At 46.5% G+C, this 17297-nt stretch overlaps 2 protein-coding genes across 3 annotated transcripts; one reads left to right on the top strand and one right to left on the bottom strand.

Annotated features, from left to right (window-relative positions):
- The first annotated feature begins 1582 nt into the window (after nucleotides 1-1582).
- On the top strand, nucleotides 1583-7467 carry LOC112876497 (protein COP1 SUPPRESSOR 2). Its single transcript, XM_025940621.1, has 6 exons — nucleotides 1583-1858; nucleotides 1940-2152; nucleotides 2257-2371; nucleotides 3071-3144; nucleotides 3794-3951; nucleotides 6723-7467. The coding sequence occupies exons 1-6, from the start codon at nucleotides 1782-1784 to the stop codon at nucleotides 6896-6898; spliced, it is 813 nt and encodes a 270-aa protein (XP_025796406.1). The 5' UTR covers nucleotides 1583-1781; the 3' UTR covers nucleotides 6899-7467.
- A 3966-nt stretch (nucleotides 7468-11433) lies between these two features.
- On the bottom strand, nucleotides 11434-15412 carry LOC112877754 (protein LTV1 homolog). 2 transcript variants are annotated; one of them, XR_003225553.1, is made up of 6 exons: nucleotides 14940-15412; nucleotides 14498-14863; nucleotides 13368-13964; nucleotides 12552-12679; nucleotides 12154-12252; nucleotides 11434-11553 (listed from the first exon to the last, which is right to left on the bottom strand). XR_003225553.1 is itself a non-coding variant. In XM_025942113.1 (5 exons), the coding sequence occupies exons 1-5, from the start codon at nucleotides 15321-15323 to the stop codon at nucleotides 12249-12251; spliced, it is 1479 nt and encodes a 492-aa protein (XP_025797898.1). In that variant the 5' UTR covers nucleotides 15324-15412; the 3' UTR covers nucleotides 11888-12248. The 2 variants fall into 2 exon arrangements, 1 of the variants encoding a protein (XP_025797898.1); XM_025942113.1 differs by lacking the exon at nucleotides 11434-11553 and having other exon boundaries at nucleotides 11888-12252.
- Between the last annotated feature and the right edge of the window lie 1885 nt (nucleotides 15413-17297).

Here is a 17297-nt window from a genome sequence, read left to right on the forward strand (position 1 = left end):
TTATTGATTTTATTAGGATTTAGGCACAACGTTAGGGGGTATGGATATGGGATTTCAACATTTGGAGGTTTAGAACAAAGAAGACCAGGAAGGAAGGCTGAGGGCGTCTCCAAGAATCTCCGTATCTAGCTAAAAAAAGTTCCACTAAAAACTGGATCCAACGGTATCGGTGTCCTCCTCGCTAATCTATCCTGCTAGCTATCCCATCAGCTTCGCTCGGTAGCTATACCAAACCCATCCGCCTCGCCATCCCAGCCCCACCCCCCGCGCTCCCGGCCTCGCCCTCCTGCGCTCCCCTGGCCAACACCGCCGCCGCCACCGAGCGCCTCTCCTCACTTCCTGAGCTGTGCCGCGCCCCTTCAGACCTCCGCCGCCTCGCCACAGCTCCTTGCTGGCGGCCCTGGCCGCCGCCGCTATTCCCCACGCCCGCCGAGGATCCCATGCTACTAAAAAACACGCAAAAGATCCGTCCTAAAAGTACCAGTATTCGGGTCATCTTCATGCCTATACTTTTGAGGTGGGTCAAAAGATCCAGGATCTTTTACGGTACGTAAGGCTAGACAAAGATATCGGGTGGTGTTACCATCCGGTGGGTGGAACCTTTAGTACACCATCCGGTACCTTTGTCTAGCCTTAGGTACCAGATGGTGTTAACACCCAGTACCTAAGGGTCCTCTACGGGTTACTTCAAAAGGAAACCATCTCCCCCCAATCACAATCAATTGTTACGTAGGTGAGATGGTAAGAGAGGTACATGTGAGGTAAGAGGTCGCGGATTTGAATTCCGGCTACTGCATGCGCGCGTATTTCTCGTGAAAAAATCGCGTGACTTGTGACTTGCGCGGGTGCGGGCCTCTTCCCAGCAGTTTAATATTATTTTTTTGAACAAAAATATTTTGGTATCGCGTGGTAGCTTCACCTAGTACTTAAAGGAAGTCTTAGGCACCGATTCTTTTACCTGGTGTCAAAGGTCAAGATTTTTAGTCTCGGCTTCGTAGTACTGGTTCAAGAACCGATGCCTAAGACCGTTTCTATATGGAATTGAAGCCCCATTTTCTATTAGTGCCACCGGATTCGCGCTCGCCTCCTTTTCGCGGTGGTGCCGGCCCCGCCGCCGTACTCGGCAGCGGCGGCCGGCGACCGTTGGTTGGTCTTGTTGCTTTGGTCTGGCCCCACCTGCAGAGGTGGAAAGGAAGGGGGTTAGAATAGAGCTAGATGAAAAGGAAGGGGTTAGAATAGAGCTGGGTGAAAAAATGAATGATCCAAAGCAGAGGTTCCACATGTTAGATATATGAAAAGTTTATGTTGGAGTGTACTGAAATATAAAGAGGGAATCTTGACTAAATGGATAGCTAAATGAAAATACAGAGAGTGAGATTTGACTATACTGCTGGAATTGCTCTAATCCGGTGGTCGAGACAAATGACGGCGGGGTAATAAAAACAAACATTGAAAAAAAAACACCGCATAAATCGTGAGGGGTGGACGGACGGGCCCACGTGTCATAACGGAAGGGGCCCGCATGGCAGGTAGCTCTATCCGGCCCATGCTCCGCGCAAGCGCAACCGGAACGGGGCTCCCGGTCCGGGCTCACCAGGGCCGCCGGAGGCCCGCAGTGCAGACCTTGCCTGAAACTGGAAAAAAAAACTCGTTTCGAACCCTCCAATCCCAAATCTGCCCTCCCAACCCGCAGAACTCGCCGCCGGCCCCAGCTCCGGCGATCTCCCGGCTCCTCCCTTCTTTCCACACCAAACCCCACGCCAGCCCAACACCGCCCAACCATGTCGCGCAAAAACTTCCGCAAGCGGACCATCGAGCCGGACGCCGACGACCGCTCCGACGACGAGGACTCCCGCCGGTACCTTCCCCTCTATCGCGCTCCTCTCCCTTGCTTTGCCAGGCCTTATCCTGACGCCTCCCTCCCTCCCTCCCCTCGCAGGGTCTCCCTGGAGGAGATCAAGTACATGCAGAAGCTTCGGGAGAGGAAGCTGGGCATCCCCGCCGACCCCGCCGCCGCCTCAACCAACGGGTCCTCCGCCAGGGGACGGGTGGGTGGCGGGGGAGCGGCCATCGGGGAGGCCGAGAAGGAGGACCTCGTCCTCCAGGACACCTTCGCGCAGGAGACCGCCGTCACCATCGAGGATCCCAACATGTACTTTGCTGTGCCTGCACATCTGATTCTTCTTGTTGCCAGTGCGGTGCTTCATCTAGGTGCAGGAATTGACACGGTCATGTGTTCGTTGGTTGAAACTGAAGGTTGAGGTATGTGGAGACCGAGCTGGCCAAGAAGAGGGGTAAGATGGTTGATGTGGGACAAAAGGAGGAGATGGACCATGTGGACGAGCTCTACACCGTGCCAGACCACCTCAAGGTTTGCCTGCAGGGGCGGAGCCAGGAATTACATACAGGGGGGGCCGAACACGAAATATAGACATACCCAACGTAGGGTAGAGCAAGAAATTACATATAGAATTACACTCGTGTTGTTGCTTGTTGGTGTTGTCTTTGGAAGCCTTTCTCACAGTTCAGGTATTATAGTGGTGCGCAAAAATGAAAATCGATAGTCTTCTAAATTAATAAAGTTGTGCTTATAGAACATCCCCTATGTTGCTATAAATCCCCCATGTTCTTTTAAAAGGAACACGATGTCTTATTTTTAGGTTTAATGACACTTTCACGATAACCCATAATTTATATTTTCACATTATACAGATTCAATATGTGCTTGAGAAGACAAAACAAACTGAATCTGAGATTTAGAAAGAAGAATTGTTTACTATTCCTAAATGTATATTTGCAATGCATATTTGGTTCCTGCCATACATTAATTTAGTCTAGGCACGATCGAGGCTTGCCCACTGAAAAAGCTAATCAATCTAATTAAGGGTCTAGAGCTGATTGGGATCAAGCATTACTCACATGTGGTTGGGGGGGGGGGGGGGGGCATAGCCCCCTGCTGGGCCCCCTGGCTCCGCCAGTGTTTGCCTGTGGCTCAACCACAGTCCTCAACCTGAGATTACTCGTGGTGCTCTAGACTGCAATGATGGTACTGTGATATTGTTACTTGCAGGTGAAGAAGAAGAACTCCGAGGAGAGCTCAACGCAGTGGACCACTGGCATTGCTGAAGTTCAGCTGCCTATTGAGTGCGTTCTTGGATCATTCTGTCTTTTGTTCTTGTTTAGAATAAAACATTGCTATGATTGAGCTGAATACTAATTTATAATCAGGAAGCCACAATAGATGAGTATACATGAAAATTGATGCTATCTATATATATTGGGTATAGATCATCTAGGGATCCCAACATTTTTGTCCATGCACTATTTGTTTTTTGTTTGAAAAAAATCCGCTCCCCACTTTAACTTCATTTCCAACTTACACCGTCTTCGATTATTTGGCTGGGAATCCGTCCACATTGCAACACAACAGTTTCTTGAGAAGTTTGTGCACGGAAGGAAATTATCTAATGATCTAGTTTATGATTTATTGGCCATAGCTTGATTGATAGGTGCGAGAACTTGATTTCAGTTTGGTTACAGATTTATTCAGCATGAATTGACTGATATTTTAACTGTGCTACAAAAATGTGTTCAGTTAGGACTGCTTATTACCAAGATATGTCACACATCATTGTTCTATCAGCATCATGGGCCCAACAATATAATCTAGAGAGATCTTCTTCCCAGTCTTCTCTCAATATTCTGGTCTATGGTTTAATCTTTCTAGTATTAGACTTTCTTTTTAAAGTTGATGCACAGTTTCATGTTATTGTTGTTCCTTTTATCTTCGCAGGTACAAATTAAGAAACATTGAAGAAACTGAGGCAGCTAAAAAGATGCTGCAAGAGAAAAGGCTTGCGAGTAAACCAAAATCAGATGCAAATATTCCTTCAAGTTACAGTGCCGATTATTTCCATCGTGGCAAAGAATATGATGAGAAATTGCGAAGAGGTTTGTACATGTCCCATTTCAAGCATATTTTATAAGAAACAGGAGGGCCCCTAGTTTATGTCATATGTTTTGAAATGGAAAATTAATAATAAAATGTAAGGCCAAGATTTTTTTTTAAAAAAGAGACAAGACCTATGCAAACTGGACTAGATATAGGCATATAGCAGCAGCCATAGGTCAAGGTACCCTAGCTTTGAGCCACTCCACAGTCTTTTCTGGTATTGGTATGTATTATGACAATCTTGTTAGGTAGAATTGCTTTTAGAAATTTTAGGGTTTAGCTAACTGCTTTTCTTTCAATCTAGGTTTGAAGCAGAAATACTAACACATTTTCTTACACAACAATTGTGTGAGCAACAATAGTTGTATAGCTTGTATAACATATTTTATGTAACTTAATTTGATTTACAAAGTAAACTAAGTGATTTTTTGCAACTGCTTTACTACAAGCTACAACAGCTCAAAAATAAACACGCCACAACAAAGCAAAGACAAACGGTCCCTAAGTCAGCAAATAAAAGTCTCTTCCATCTCTATTTTTTGGGAGGAATCATTTTGAAATCGTATTTTTTTTTGAAGTCACATGTTCCATCAAGGGAGTGCAATTAGTGCCTTGTTGATTATTTAGCCAGCCTAAGGTTTTGCAAAGGCATAAAAATTGAAGAGATTACATTTATCATACTAACACTCACTGAACTAAATCCACTATATCAGCAGTCCTGGTTTTTTCTTCCTTGTAGAAAAATGTGATAGAATACTCCATGCTTCTGCGTTCATTTGTTCCTGCAAACACACTGATGAAGAGGTGCTACCTTAAGCAAAAGAAAAGGCATCCCGTGTTAGTCACAGAATTTAAGAAAGAATTAGAGAACTTTCCAGAAAGCAGGATCTACGCTAAAGACGGATAATCCTTTTAGTAACAGATTCTTCAGATCCCAAATAAAAGACTACAAACCCTGCTCAGAAATTTTAGAAATTGTTGGGGAGCTTTCTCTAAAAATGAAAAGAAAATGCTCGATTTTGATTTCGTGTCATCTAAAGCCTAGAATTTTGCAAGCAACATTTGCCCATAATCCCCTTCTAGATGTCTTTAGCCACAATCCATCTTAGAGCAGTATTCTCATGCAAGATTGTTTCCTTTCATTTTAGTAAAAGCTCCATTTTGCTCCCCTGAAGTTGTTCACCAGGTCCAGATAACTTTTTTCTCCCTTTCTTGAGCACCCAAACTATAAAAACCATGGCGCAGATGTCAGCTTTGCAATCCAGTTAAACATGTTCGTTACACCAATCAATGTAGATTCCCCTGGAAAATTTGATCCTCGTGCTGTCCTCTGACTGCACTGAACATGTCCTGCCTTATTATGTCTCTGGTTGATTTGATGTCACCTGTGCTTTCAAGTGCCACAATTACTTCGTCATAAATTCCTGCTTCCTGCTAGTGACAAGTTACAGATCCTTTCTCTAAAATGATTGTACCTACAAAGAAAAGATTTAATCTGGCTGTTATAATTGGAACCCACTAGATGGATGAACTAGAAAGCCTATTCTTTTAATGAGAATTTGGTGGCCTGTAATGCTTAATGAACCAGTAGCAAGAGTATTTAGGTTGACACATAGGGATGTGGATGTTGAGTGTTAGAATATAAAAGGAACTATGGTAGTGTTTGGATGGTGGGTCGAAGTGGGTCGGGGACCCACTTCGACCTGCGTTTGGTTGCAATTGAAGGTGGGTTGGGATGGACCCAAAAAGGTATATTCCCATTAGATGCGGGTTGGGATGATCCCACCAAAACGAGCGGACCATCCCAACCCACTTCGCCCCCGTGATCGCTCCGTCTCCTCCGTCCCGCACGCAGGGGCGGTCGGTGCAAGGCAGGCAGACGACGGCGAGCGGGCGGGGCGAGGCTTGCGCCGGCGCCGGCAAGGGAAACGGTCGGGGAGGGCAAGCGGGGCAGGGCGAGCGCGTACAGGGGCCGTGCGGGGGTGCGGCGAGCCTCACCGGACGGTTGTGAGCAGGCGGGGCGAGGCCCGCGGTAACGCGAGCAGGGGCGCGAGCGCGCGCTCGCGACGTCGCCGCGGCATGGCGCGGTGACCGGCGGGGGAAATGGGCGGGGAGGGCGAGCGCGTGCAGGGTCCATGCAGGGGTGCGGCGAGCCTCACCGGCCGGGCGCGGGCGGAGAGCGGCGGCGGGGAGGCGGTGCGGCGAAGAATGGCGGCGGCGGCCAGCGAGCTTTGCCAGGAGGCCCTGTAGGATGGGGAAACGAGCGGGATAAGGCCGAAATCGGTTCAAGGAGATGGAGGAGGAGGTGATGGCACCATTAATTTGAAGAAAAAATCACCGGAGGTCGGGGATGTGGCGGCGGCTGGCGTCGGGGGAGAAGAAGAGGAGATGGAGAAGGAAGAGCAGAGGAGGAAGATGAGACTGACTACATGAGACATCGACATGCGGGTCCCATATGTAAGACTAGTAACGGTTTGAAAACGGTCATCTCAACCCAGATTCATGTTTCTTGAACCAAACAAAATATTGGGTTGGACCCAACCTCTCAACCAAACACTTGGTGGGTTGAACCCAACCCAAAAAATAGGGATGGACCCAACCCATCTCCAAACCAAACACATGCTATAATACCCAGTGAACAATTTTGTGCTGCAGCAAATTCATGCAATATACATCAATAGTATGTGTATTAAAGTGTCACTAAGTATGTCATATCATGTGCATCTTTACTGTTCTCATTTAATCATTAAATTTATTTCCTACCATGCAGAGAATCCTGGGCTGTACAAAGATAAAGATTCTCGGCCTAATGGAAGTGCAGGAGGTAAAGCAACAAATACTAAAAACCCAGATGGTGCCGCTGCAGGACGGAGAGAAGCTGCTAGTGATGAGTTCATGCTCCAGCGCTTCCGCAAGCGAGAAAAATTCCGTGTCATGCGAAGGTAGCCAGAGCTGACAGGCTGCTAGATTGCTGCCACTGGCCCGTTGCCTTTGAGCTCAAACATGTTGTGATCACATGGAGGCCTCAATATATCCTGTCCTTTTTAGTGAGAATTTCGCTGTAGAGTTGTATCCTTCGTTGTTGACTCTGCTTTTGCAGCTGCTAAGGGCAAGGAGCAGATTAAATCCTTATTACAGAGGTGATTTGGGGCAATAGATTTGAGGAGAGGGTTATCACAGATTCGTGTATGGGGTGGTTTGCAGTGGTTGATGACAATAGGAGCTGTAACTTGCCAGGATGTTGCCAAGCTCCATGTTCATCTGCACCGGAAGAGACAACGGTGTGCTCTCTGTGGACAGTATAAATGAGCTGCTGTGGTATCTAGTGGAAAAGCCAAAGGGTAGCACAATGTCATTTTCTTTCAAGTTCATGGCAAAGCCAACGATTTCATCTTTCTAGCCTGGAATATACTGTTTCTCTGAGTTCCTCAAAGTCTGCTGCTGCAGTAGTATCAGCTATCTATCAAGAACCCTGGATTTTAAGGATGAGTAATTTGTGAGTTACTTTTGTTGCATTATGGCAGGTTGCTCTGCTCTTCCTAGTTCGATTTGAAGACCCTAGTAATTCTAGAGCTACATTCTCTCTTTGGAGTCTAAAGAACTGTACCCCCATGCCCTTTTTTTCAAGGCAACGTATAGGTGCAAACCAACTAACAAAAGTCGTAAAAAATTCTCAAAAAAATTATGTATATACTTCATAGACTACTCTACCACTGTATAAAATTTCAAGTTCAAATTCATCATATGTTAAGAGATACTAAAAAGAGAAAATTCTGAGAGATAAATAAAAGAGAAAACTCTTAAAACTTTCTCTTTTTTGTATCTCTTAACATATGATGAATTTGAACTTGAAATTTTATACAGTGGTAAGGAAGGCTATGAAGTATATACATAATTTTTTCGAGAATTTTTTGCGACTTTTGTTAGTTGGTTTGCACGGGTTTGCACGGACAGCCTGGTTTGCACCTGATATGTTGCCTTTTTTCAAACCCGTGGTGTTATATGGACCTGGTTTCTGAAGTCACAGTTTCTCAACAGCATGCGTTTCGAAATTCGACCAAAGCAAATCACGGCTAATTGATGCTTCATGGTGAAAAACGGCTAGTTATCAAGGAAAAATAACTTGGACAAACGGTCTCTAATCAGTTCAAACGCACCTACGGTCTTAGTTCTACTACGTAGATGCTTCATGGTGAGGGTGTGCATAGCCTTTTTAAGGAATGCATGTAACCGAAGGGTTAAGGGTGGACATCCACCATTGCTACACCGTTAAGCTTGGCGTCATCCAGAGTACGATCTCATAGTTCTTCCAGAGTAAAAAAAATGTCCAGACGTTGTAATTGAAAACGACACACGGCCTCTAGGCAACCATCATATATACGATCTGTTTCCGAAGTGAAGACTACTTTTGAGGATCTAACCTGTTTCCAACAATCGCGTATAAATTCCTTGGCTTATGCCTCTGTTATGCATCAAAATGATATCTAGAGCAACAGAACAGCCGAACCCTAGAATTACATTAGCCTTGTGGAAGATGGTCCTGTGACAGCAGAACCTTTCTGAGTCTTCTGTGTTCCCGATTTATACAGGCCTTTGAGCTCTTTCTTTGCTTGGAGGAAGAGGCCAACATTGTAAGAACTACGAAAAACAAATCTCACCTGCAAGGACTCGCATGCATCTTCCTAATTTCTCGTCACGAGAAGCTCAAGATCGTCATCAAGTACTTAGCGAGGACGCAAACCTATAACAAGCCATAGCACAACGAACGAAAACTAACTCGATCTGTCGAAGTCGATCGCAAGCAAAGCAGTCCCGGGCGCCGCCGCCTGTTTCCATCATGGCCGCGCCCGGGCCCTCCCTGCCGCCGGACGACGACGTCGCCGAGATCCTCGCCCGCCTGCCAGCCCGCTCCATCGGCCGCTTCCGCGCCGTGTGCAGGGCTGGAACGACATCACCTCCCGCTCGATCGCCGACCGCGTCCTCGCCAGGCGCCCTGCCGCCGTCACCGCGATCCTGAAGGGCAGCAGCTGGCTCGAGCTCGGCGACGAGCCGCACCCCGTCGACATCGTCCGGTTCGACGGCTTCCGCGGCCGCTGGCACCCCGACGTCCACAGGACGCCGCCGTGCCACCGGGCGGTCTCCCTCGACGACATGACCATCTCCACCGAGGACTTCCGCTCCTGGGACGGGGTCCTCTGCACGCGAGTCTTCCCGCGGAAGCCGCAGCCCGGCGACGGCGCCGGCTACATGCTCTGGAACCCGCTCACCGACTCCTGCGCCGTCGTGTCTGCCCCCGCCGGTCATGGCCGGATCATCGGCGGCTACGCCCACCCGGTGACCGGGCGCTTCCACCTCATCCACTCCTCCGACGTGGCCGTGTCCGGTGACCGCGACCTGGTGGCCCCGATCACCGTCCGGATCCTAGGGGTCGGTGACAGCGCAGGCTGGCGGGAGGTTCCCCTCCCACCTGCCATGGAAGCAGGTTGCTCGGAGTCAGAGACGACGACGATCTCCATGAGGGGCGAGCGGGATCATTCTGTCAGCTTGCACGGCAACCTGCACTGGCTCGTGCAGCCGGGCTCCGGGAAGGTGGCGCTGCTCGCGTTCGACACGGTGCGAGAGAAGTTCCGGTTCATGGCGGCACCGGATCGCCCGGGGCTGGATCTGACGACGGCGCGGTTGCGCGTGGTGCCCGGCGGCAAGCTCTGCGTCCTGGCCCTCACCAAGGAGCAGCCGCGCGCGGCCATGGAGGTGTGGGTGCTGGACGACTACTCCGACTCCCGGAGCTGGAGGCTTAGGGAGACGGCTCGGCTGGACCGCACCCATCTGTCGCCGGCGGTGTTCGCCGCCGCCGCCGCCGTGGAGGGCGTCCACGAGGGCGAGGAGATATTCGTCCAGCTGGAGCTCGGGATCCTCGCGTACGGTGTCCGGAGCAAGGTGTGGTGCAGGGTGAGCGTCGGCCGGATCTGCTCGACGCTGCTCATGTACAGGGAGAGCGTCATGCAGCCTGAGATCAGCTTTGGGAAGGCTTTGCGAGGGTTCTGCCGCGTAGAGTAACCCGTAAGTCGTGGCAGGGCACGTTCCGGCGTCGGTCGTATACTTCTTTTGACATGCCATTGGAGTGGTCTGTTAGCGAGCCTTAGTCTAGCGAGCCTTAGGTGTCTTCGTTTCCTGGGGTCTAAAATTTAGAGGGGTCACATCAAAGAGAATCTTGTCATTTAGAAGTATTAAATAAAGTCTAATTATAAAACTAATTGCAGAACCCCAGTGCTAATTCGCGAGACGAATCTAATGAGGTATATTAGTCCATGATTAGCGGATGATTACTGTAGCATCACTGTGGCAAATTATGGATTAATTAGGTTCATTAAATTTGTCTCGCGAATTAGCACCCAGCTGTGCAAAAAATTTTATAAACAGATTTTATTTAATATTTCTAAATAGCAAGATTCTTTTTGATATGATGGGTCTAAAATTTAGAGGGTAGGAAACCAACAGGCCCTTAGTCTCTCCCTGTACATCAGCACTGGGGTGTTTGTTTCCTCCGGATAAAATTCTAATCCCGTCACATCAAATATTTATACATAGAAGTATCAAATATAGGGTAATTACTAGACCTATTATATAAATGGAGGTTAATTCGTGAGACGAATCCATTAAACCTGATTAGTCCATGATTTGACCATGTTGTACTGCAGTAAACATGCGCTAATGATGGATTAATTAGGTTAATAAATTCATCTCGTGAATTAGTCTACATTTGTGCAATTAATTTTACAGTTAGCTCATATTTAGTCCTTTTAACTGGCATCCTAATATCCGATACGACCCCAACTAAAAATTAATCCATGGATCCAATATGACCCCAACTAAAAATTAATTCATGAATCCAAACAGCCCCAAATAGCCCCTAAGGTCATTAGAAAGGTCATTGGAGTGATATGCTCTTTCTTGGTAAAGTCTTCGTTCATAGTTTTTATTTTGAAAAAACAATTGTAGTTTTCATCCTTTGTATCACTAAGTGTGACTTTCCATCCTTGCGTTATGTTTGGTTCAAATATATGTCCTAACTAATTAAACTGATACACTAATCATCGCTAACACAGCTTAACAACAGCTTAGTGTCATTTGGCAGCATTTTAATATACCCAATCATTTGACCAATCACTTCGTAGCCACGTCATCATTGCTAGAGTTAAATAGGTTTCTTCATACACTTTGGACATTACAGCGGTCGGGGAGTCGTGCTGTTCACCCTCCCCATGACGTGAAATTTTCAAAATATACTAATAAGAGCGTGCAACCTCCTCGGATCTCATTATAAAGCTTAAATTACAACATGGCAGACTGTGCTCACAATATCATCATTTTTATCATAGGGCCGAGTAGTGATTACAGATGATTGCAACCTAAACCACATTCAGATGGCATTAAACCATTGTTAAGATGATGTGTACATGATTGGTGCACTAATTTAGTTAGTAAAGGGGTTGTAGCAATTTATTTAAAATAAGAAATGAAAGTTACACTTTTAAGATACTTAAGGGATAAAAACATATTTAAATCATTAAAAGATATGGACGAATAGAGCATGCAGGTACCTACGTTCAAGCAAAATTGGAGGTTAAATAAAAATTTGTACAAAGAGAAGAAAAGAGAGAAATCAACATATAGATAGTTATGCAACGTTCATCAATGAATCCGCAACTGTCAACTATACTATCTTTTTTTTTCTTTTCGCACAAAATATTTGTTCAACCTCAAACTTTGCATGAACTTAGATGTGAAATGCTCACATGCTCTAACCATCGATTTTTAAATGAACTTTTCATGCACATTTAGCGTGCTACCCGATACAAGTAGCATGCGACGGTTGCACAGTAGCGCCTAAGGGGCATTAGCACCTAAGCTTTCTTGTTTCCACCAAATGCATTCTTGCATAACCTCACAAAATATTCTCATTCAATTAACTTTATAGTATTGCTACAATGCCTCTTCTAAATTTCTTGCAAAACCTCTGCATAAGATCACAAAACTATTCTTATCATGCAATTAACTTCATAGTAGTACTACAATGCTTCTCTTTTTCCTAACAAGCACCGTGTTCCAGAAGATGCAAAGCTCTACAATGCAACAGACTATAAATAATCAATGCACTGGGTATCTTGTCAACAAAAACCACAAGCATGGCACAAGACGACCTGGTGCGATGAACCTTTGTAGCTTGCTGTTTTCCCCTGGCAATCTTTAGGATTTCAGCAACGACCTCATCAGGAAATGCGCCGCAGATCAACCATCACCTGTTAAGTCATTTAAGAATCCACAAATAGGTATATCAAGTCAATTTTGCATATTGATCTGAATTAAGTCCCAGGTGGTTCGACAATTTCACCTAGCTAATTGTTTTGTGCTATAGAGATACCCCAAAACTTAGTTGAATAAAAAAATTGAATCCACATCAATCTGGACACAAGATGATGGTGAATTCATTATCAAGAGATAACATGACCATCAGAATTGGAGTGAGTTTTGGTCAATTCTAGGGTAACAACCCAACCCCTTGATATTTTAGTTCACATGATGCAAAATGACAACTTACATGAGCCGTATGGAAGATGGTCCTGTGACAGCAGCAACTTTCTGCGCCTTCTGTGTTTCAGATTTATACAGGCCTTTGAGCTCTTTCTTTGCTTTCCGTGCTTCTCTCTTCTCTTCTTTCACTGCTGCCTATAGGTAGAGAAGGCCAGAGGCCAAGAATGTAAGAACTACCAAAAAATAAATCTCAGAAGCTTTTTCCTTTTTTAAAAAAGATAATTAATATCTAATGTCATGTAGGTTTTACAAATCACTTGACAAAGCCATATTGTAGATCAAAATGCAATGCAAATAGCCAAAGTGTCATTTTGGTATGTGTGCAGTTAAACTTTTTAAACATTAACCATCAATATTTCCAAGATCTATTGATATATTTGGCACGTGCAGAGTAGAATTGGCTTAGAAAGTAGCTGCACGATATTAATAATTTTCATGCTCTAAAATATATAATAGAGGAAAGTAGTAGTCAAGACCATATCAAAATGTCCAAAAACACACTTTCTTGTGACCGGAGGGAATAATAACTGATATGCAATTGTTTCTGCACAGTTGAGTAGTTGACACTACTAAAACATATTTATCACAGGCCAATACATATAAATCATGAACTAATACTTCATGATGATAATCTGTGAAACTGACTACAAAATAAAACTAAAGCAGGAATCTGATTGGACAACTAAAGACTGTTGAAGAAGAAACTGAACAATTTTAACATGCTTATCTTTTCTTTTCATTTTTCATCAGTTAATCAACATAGTATACAGTCATGACACTCCATCAAAAACCTAAAACAAAATTAGTTCTTTTTAGTTTTTACCTTTCTTGCCTTCTTCTCCTCCTTTGTTTCCTTCTCGGCTCCTTTTTTAAATTTATCAGCAACTTCTGCAGGCTTCACTTTCTTCTCCTTTTCACCACCTTTTTTCCTCTGTGGTAGATATTCTACTGGCAGTTTCTCTTTCCCATGAAGCTTGATGATATCATTTGTTGTAGCAGTTTCTCCAGGAAAAACTCTAGGAAACCGCCTTTTAGGGATTCCTGGAGTTTCAATTTTTCCAGGATGGTTATCAAGGTTGGAGAACGTGGAAACAATGGTCTCACAGTCCCAAACTTCCGATTCATCACTGCTTTCTGAAACAAGTACAACCTCCTCTTCTTCTACAGTTTCATTCAAGTATTTTTCAGCATACTCAGCACATTTTTTTATCACATGTGCAGATTCATCCACCTCATCTGCTGTGCTTGAGTCCAGTTTTCTACGAACAAAATCTGCTGGTGTTCTGTATTCTTCGTCAACAGATACATTCTGATTGTGGAACAATTTGAGTTCATCTATAACCTCACTTGGCAGTTCATATTCCCCATCTTTAACACCTTTGTCATCAACATCACTATCTCCGTATTCTTCCAAAGCAAGCTGAAAGTTTATTCAGGAGAAGTAAAACTTTTAGCAAAGCATTTGAAACATAAAAGTCAAGCTTTGCACAATGGATTATACAATAAATGTCATAAACAGCAATGGCTGATATGGCATCATGTATGATGTATGTTAACTTAAATTAGCTTCATTTCATGTTTGAATTGCTCGGTAGTCGGTCCTGTTCTACCACTGATAGGTGCTTAACTCTACCCTGCCTAATCTTCTGTCTAGAGACTTTCGCGGGAATAGTTGTAGACATATCTAATTAACAATTTGGCATGGTATTGCATTATGAAATGCACAATAATTCCATAATAAAAGCAGGGGTGCAATCGCAACAACAAAGAATTCCAAACTCTGCATTAACATAATAAGGCTGTGTGGTGGGTGGACTTCCAGTTTGTTCTGTGTAAAGATAGGAATCGGATAACTCAATTATTATGTGCATGCTCACCCACAGCCTCCCTAATACGTTTTTCCAATGTATAACAGGGCAAATGTTAAAAGATGATCAAGTTAAGTAATTTCACCAGATCGAATTGTTCATCCAGCAATCGTCTCACTCTTGGCTTTGGATCATCATCTTCAAAATAGAACTCCTCCTCTTCCACATCACTGAACACACCATTCCCATCTTCCTCTTCATCATCTTCTTCCTCCTCCAACTCCTCTCCCTCAGCACGATTAGCCATGATGACAAAATCCTCCTCCAGCCCTTCATCTTCCGACCCAGCATGTGACACATCGCTCTCATCGAGCAATCTCGCAACATCAGGGTCGACGGCCTTCTCAATCCGCCTCACTGGCGCCGTCTTGGCTGCCACCTTGCACATCGTCCTCCCCTCGTCCAATTCACCCTGACTGGGACCAACCCGCACCCTGCTTGCATCATACGCCTGCACAGAAAGAAACAACGATTAAGCAGTCCGCTAGCAGAACGGGCGTACAAGGCTTCAGAGGGAAGAGAGCGACCTTGACGTCGAGCGGGAGAGGCTCGGGCCGGGCGGTGGAGCTGGGGACGAATGATGAGGCGGCCGCGGCGGCGGAGGGGCGGAGCTCGCGGAGGTGGGAGAGGTAGTTGTAGCCGTCGTCGGGGAGGCCGAGCTCGAGGATCTCGCGGCGGACGTGCTCCGGGAGAGGGCCGGAGGCGGAGGAGTGGAGGTGGTCGGCATCGGCGGAGGGGTCGGACAGGGAGGGGTCGAAGGGCTCCTCGTCGGCGAAGCCGGGGACGGTGTAGTCGTTGTTGTCGACGCGGATGAAGACGCGGTCGTTGGGGTCGGCGGCGCCGGCGCGCGGGAAGAGGCGGAACGTCGCGAAGTTGCGGGGCTTGCGCCCGCCTCCTCCTCCTCCTCCCATGGCTTCGGCTGTGGCGGCGGCGGCGGAGGGGGGTGGGTTAGGGTTTTGGGATTTGGAGAGCGGCGTGGCTGATGAGAGGAGGGGGACGAGAATTTTGCTGCGGGTTTATAAACGATGAAAACTTTTGGTGAATCTGGACTGTCTAGATTGACACGGACGGTTAGGATTGCAAAAAAGAAGGGAGCTGGCAGGCTGCTATGGTTATTACCAGCAATTTCGTTTTGTAAGCATGCCTCTGACTATACTTTGGGTCTGTTTGGATCTATAAATTTTAGTTGGCTAATTTAGCTACTAGGCATCCAAAAAGGTCCAGCTAAAAGACCATCTAAAATTTCGCTGAGTTTTAGCTGTTTCAACGCAGCTAAAGCTAGCTAAATTTTAGTTGGATCTATTAGCTGGAGGTGTCAGACTCGGGGCCATAAGACTGTGTACATAACGTAGTTTAAATAGGTTTAAGAGATAAAGTCCGTCTTATCAATTATTTACCTCATTTGTCTCTTATTTATCTCGTATAAATAGGAGATAAAGCTAGTCGGTACAGGAAGAATCTACTCGAGTTGTATTCGGTTACGATTCCTTATCTGGTATTGGGTTAGGATTCTTGTAACCCTAATCTCCCGGATATATAAGAGGAGCAGGGACCCGTTCACAACATCAACACCCAAGAGAATACAAACCACCATACAGGACGTAGGGTATTACGCGTCTCGCGGCCCGAACCTGTCTAAGATCTTGTGTTCCTTGCACCTTCAAGTTCCTGATCTCGGCGTCTCCTCACCTAAACTTACCACCTCGGGTATATCCCTCGGTGGGCAGCCGGTAAAACACCGACAGCTGGCTCGCCATGTAGGGGTGCGCATCGAAGATCCACCGGTGAACTCGATGGCATCTTTCCAGTTCATCAGGTCAGTTCCCTCTCAGGACACGACATTTGTTTTTGGTTCGTGGGTTTGCATCGCAGATGGTGCAGGCAGTTTACGTCGATTCCTCGTCGACATGAAGCCAAAAACTCCCGCGGCGGGTCCCCGTAGCGATCTTGACAAGTTCGTTGATGATCTCGATGACTTGTCAATCCTTGCATCTGTTGCAAGGACTAAGGTGGAGATTGCTTCCAGCACGACTTCATCCGGCGCTGCGGCAACCTTCCTTGGGTTGGACACGTTCCAATCTAAGGATTCGCGTAGCCGATCACGACTCGGTCCACGCAATTTGGCCACTGATCTCCAGGAGGCCGATATCTCCGGATCTCTCTCCGCATTAGAGAAGGATTTGGACTCTCTGCTCCAACTTGAAGGGCCCAAAGCCACCGCACGTCGGGGGGCTTCGGGTTATTTTGGCACCAGGGATCTGATGATCACCTCCACCCCGGAGAGGCGTTTCGTGCATTGGGAAGGCATGAAACCTTCTTATCAACTTGAGGCTGAGGATCGACTTGTGGCCCACCTCGAGCCTTTATCTTTTCAGGAGGGCAGGCCGTTAGCCACCGTGGTGGAGGAGTCGACCCAACTAGTCGACGAGAGCTCTGAAGAGCTCATCTCCCGCCATGTGCTGATGGCGGAAGAAGGTGAGGACGACGGTGACTTGCCCATCGATAAATTTGATGTGGTTTCTGAGGACAAAGTCACAGCTAACGCCGGCGACGAAAATAACGCCGATCGTGAGGCGCAGAGGACCCGGAACAGAGCTCGCGCAGCTTGTCGAAGGAGGGTCAATGAGCGCATGCGATCCATGCATCGCGAGCTTGACGCCGAATTCGCTGCCGTAAGCGAGCGGGGCTTCAGGACTCCAGTGGCCAACATCGCCAGGGTTACGACCATACTCGAGCGCAGTAACGATCCTAACGTACGTCAAGCACTTCGTTACGCGCAGAGGGCCTGGATTCAGCTTGATCAGCAAAACCCGGCGTCTACCCTCAGGGAGGAGCGCGTGGGCGAAAGTCGAAGCCAGGCTCACAGCCGAATGGCACGCGGGCGT

Source organism: Panicum hallii, chromosome 9 (genome assembly GCF_002211085.1).
Source record: "Panicum hallii strain FIL2 chromosome 9, PHallii_v3.1, whole genome shotgun sequence".
Taxonomy (NCBI): Eukaryota; Viridiplantae; Streptophyta; class Magnoliopsida; order Poales; family Poaceae; genus Panicum; species Panicum hallii.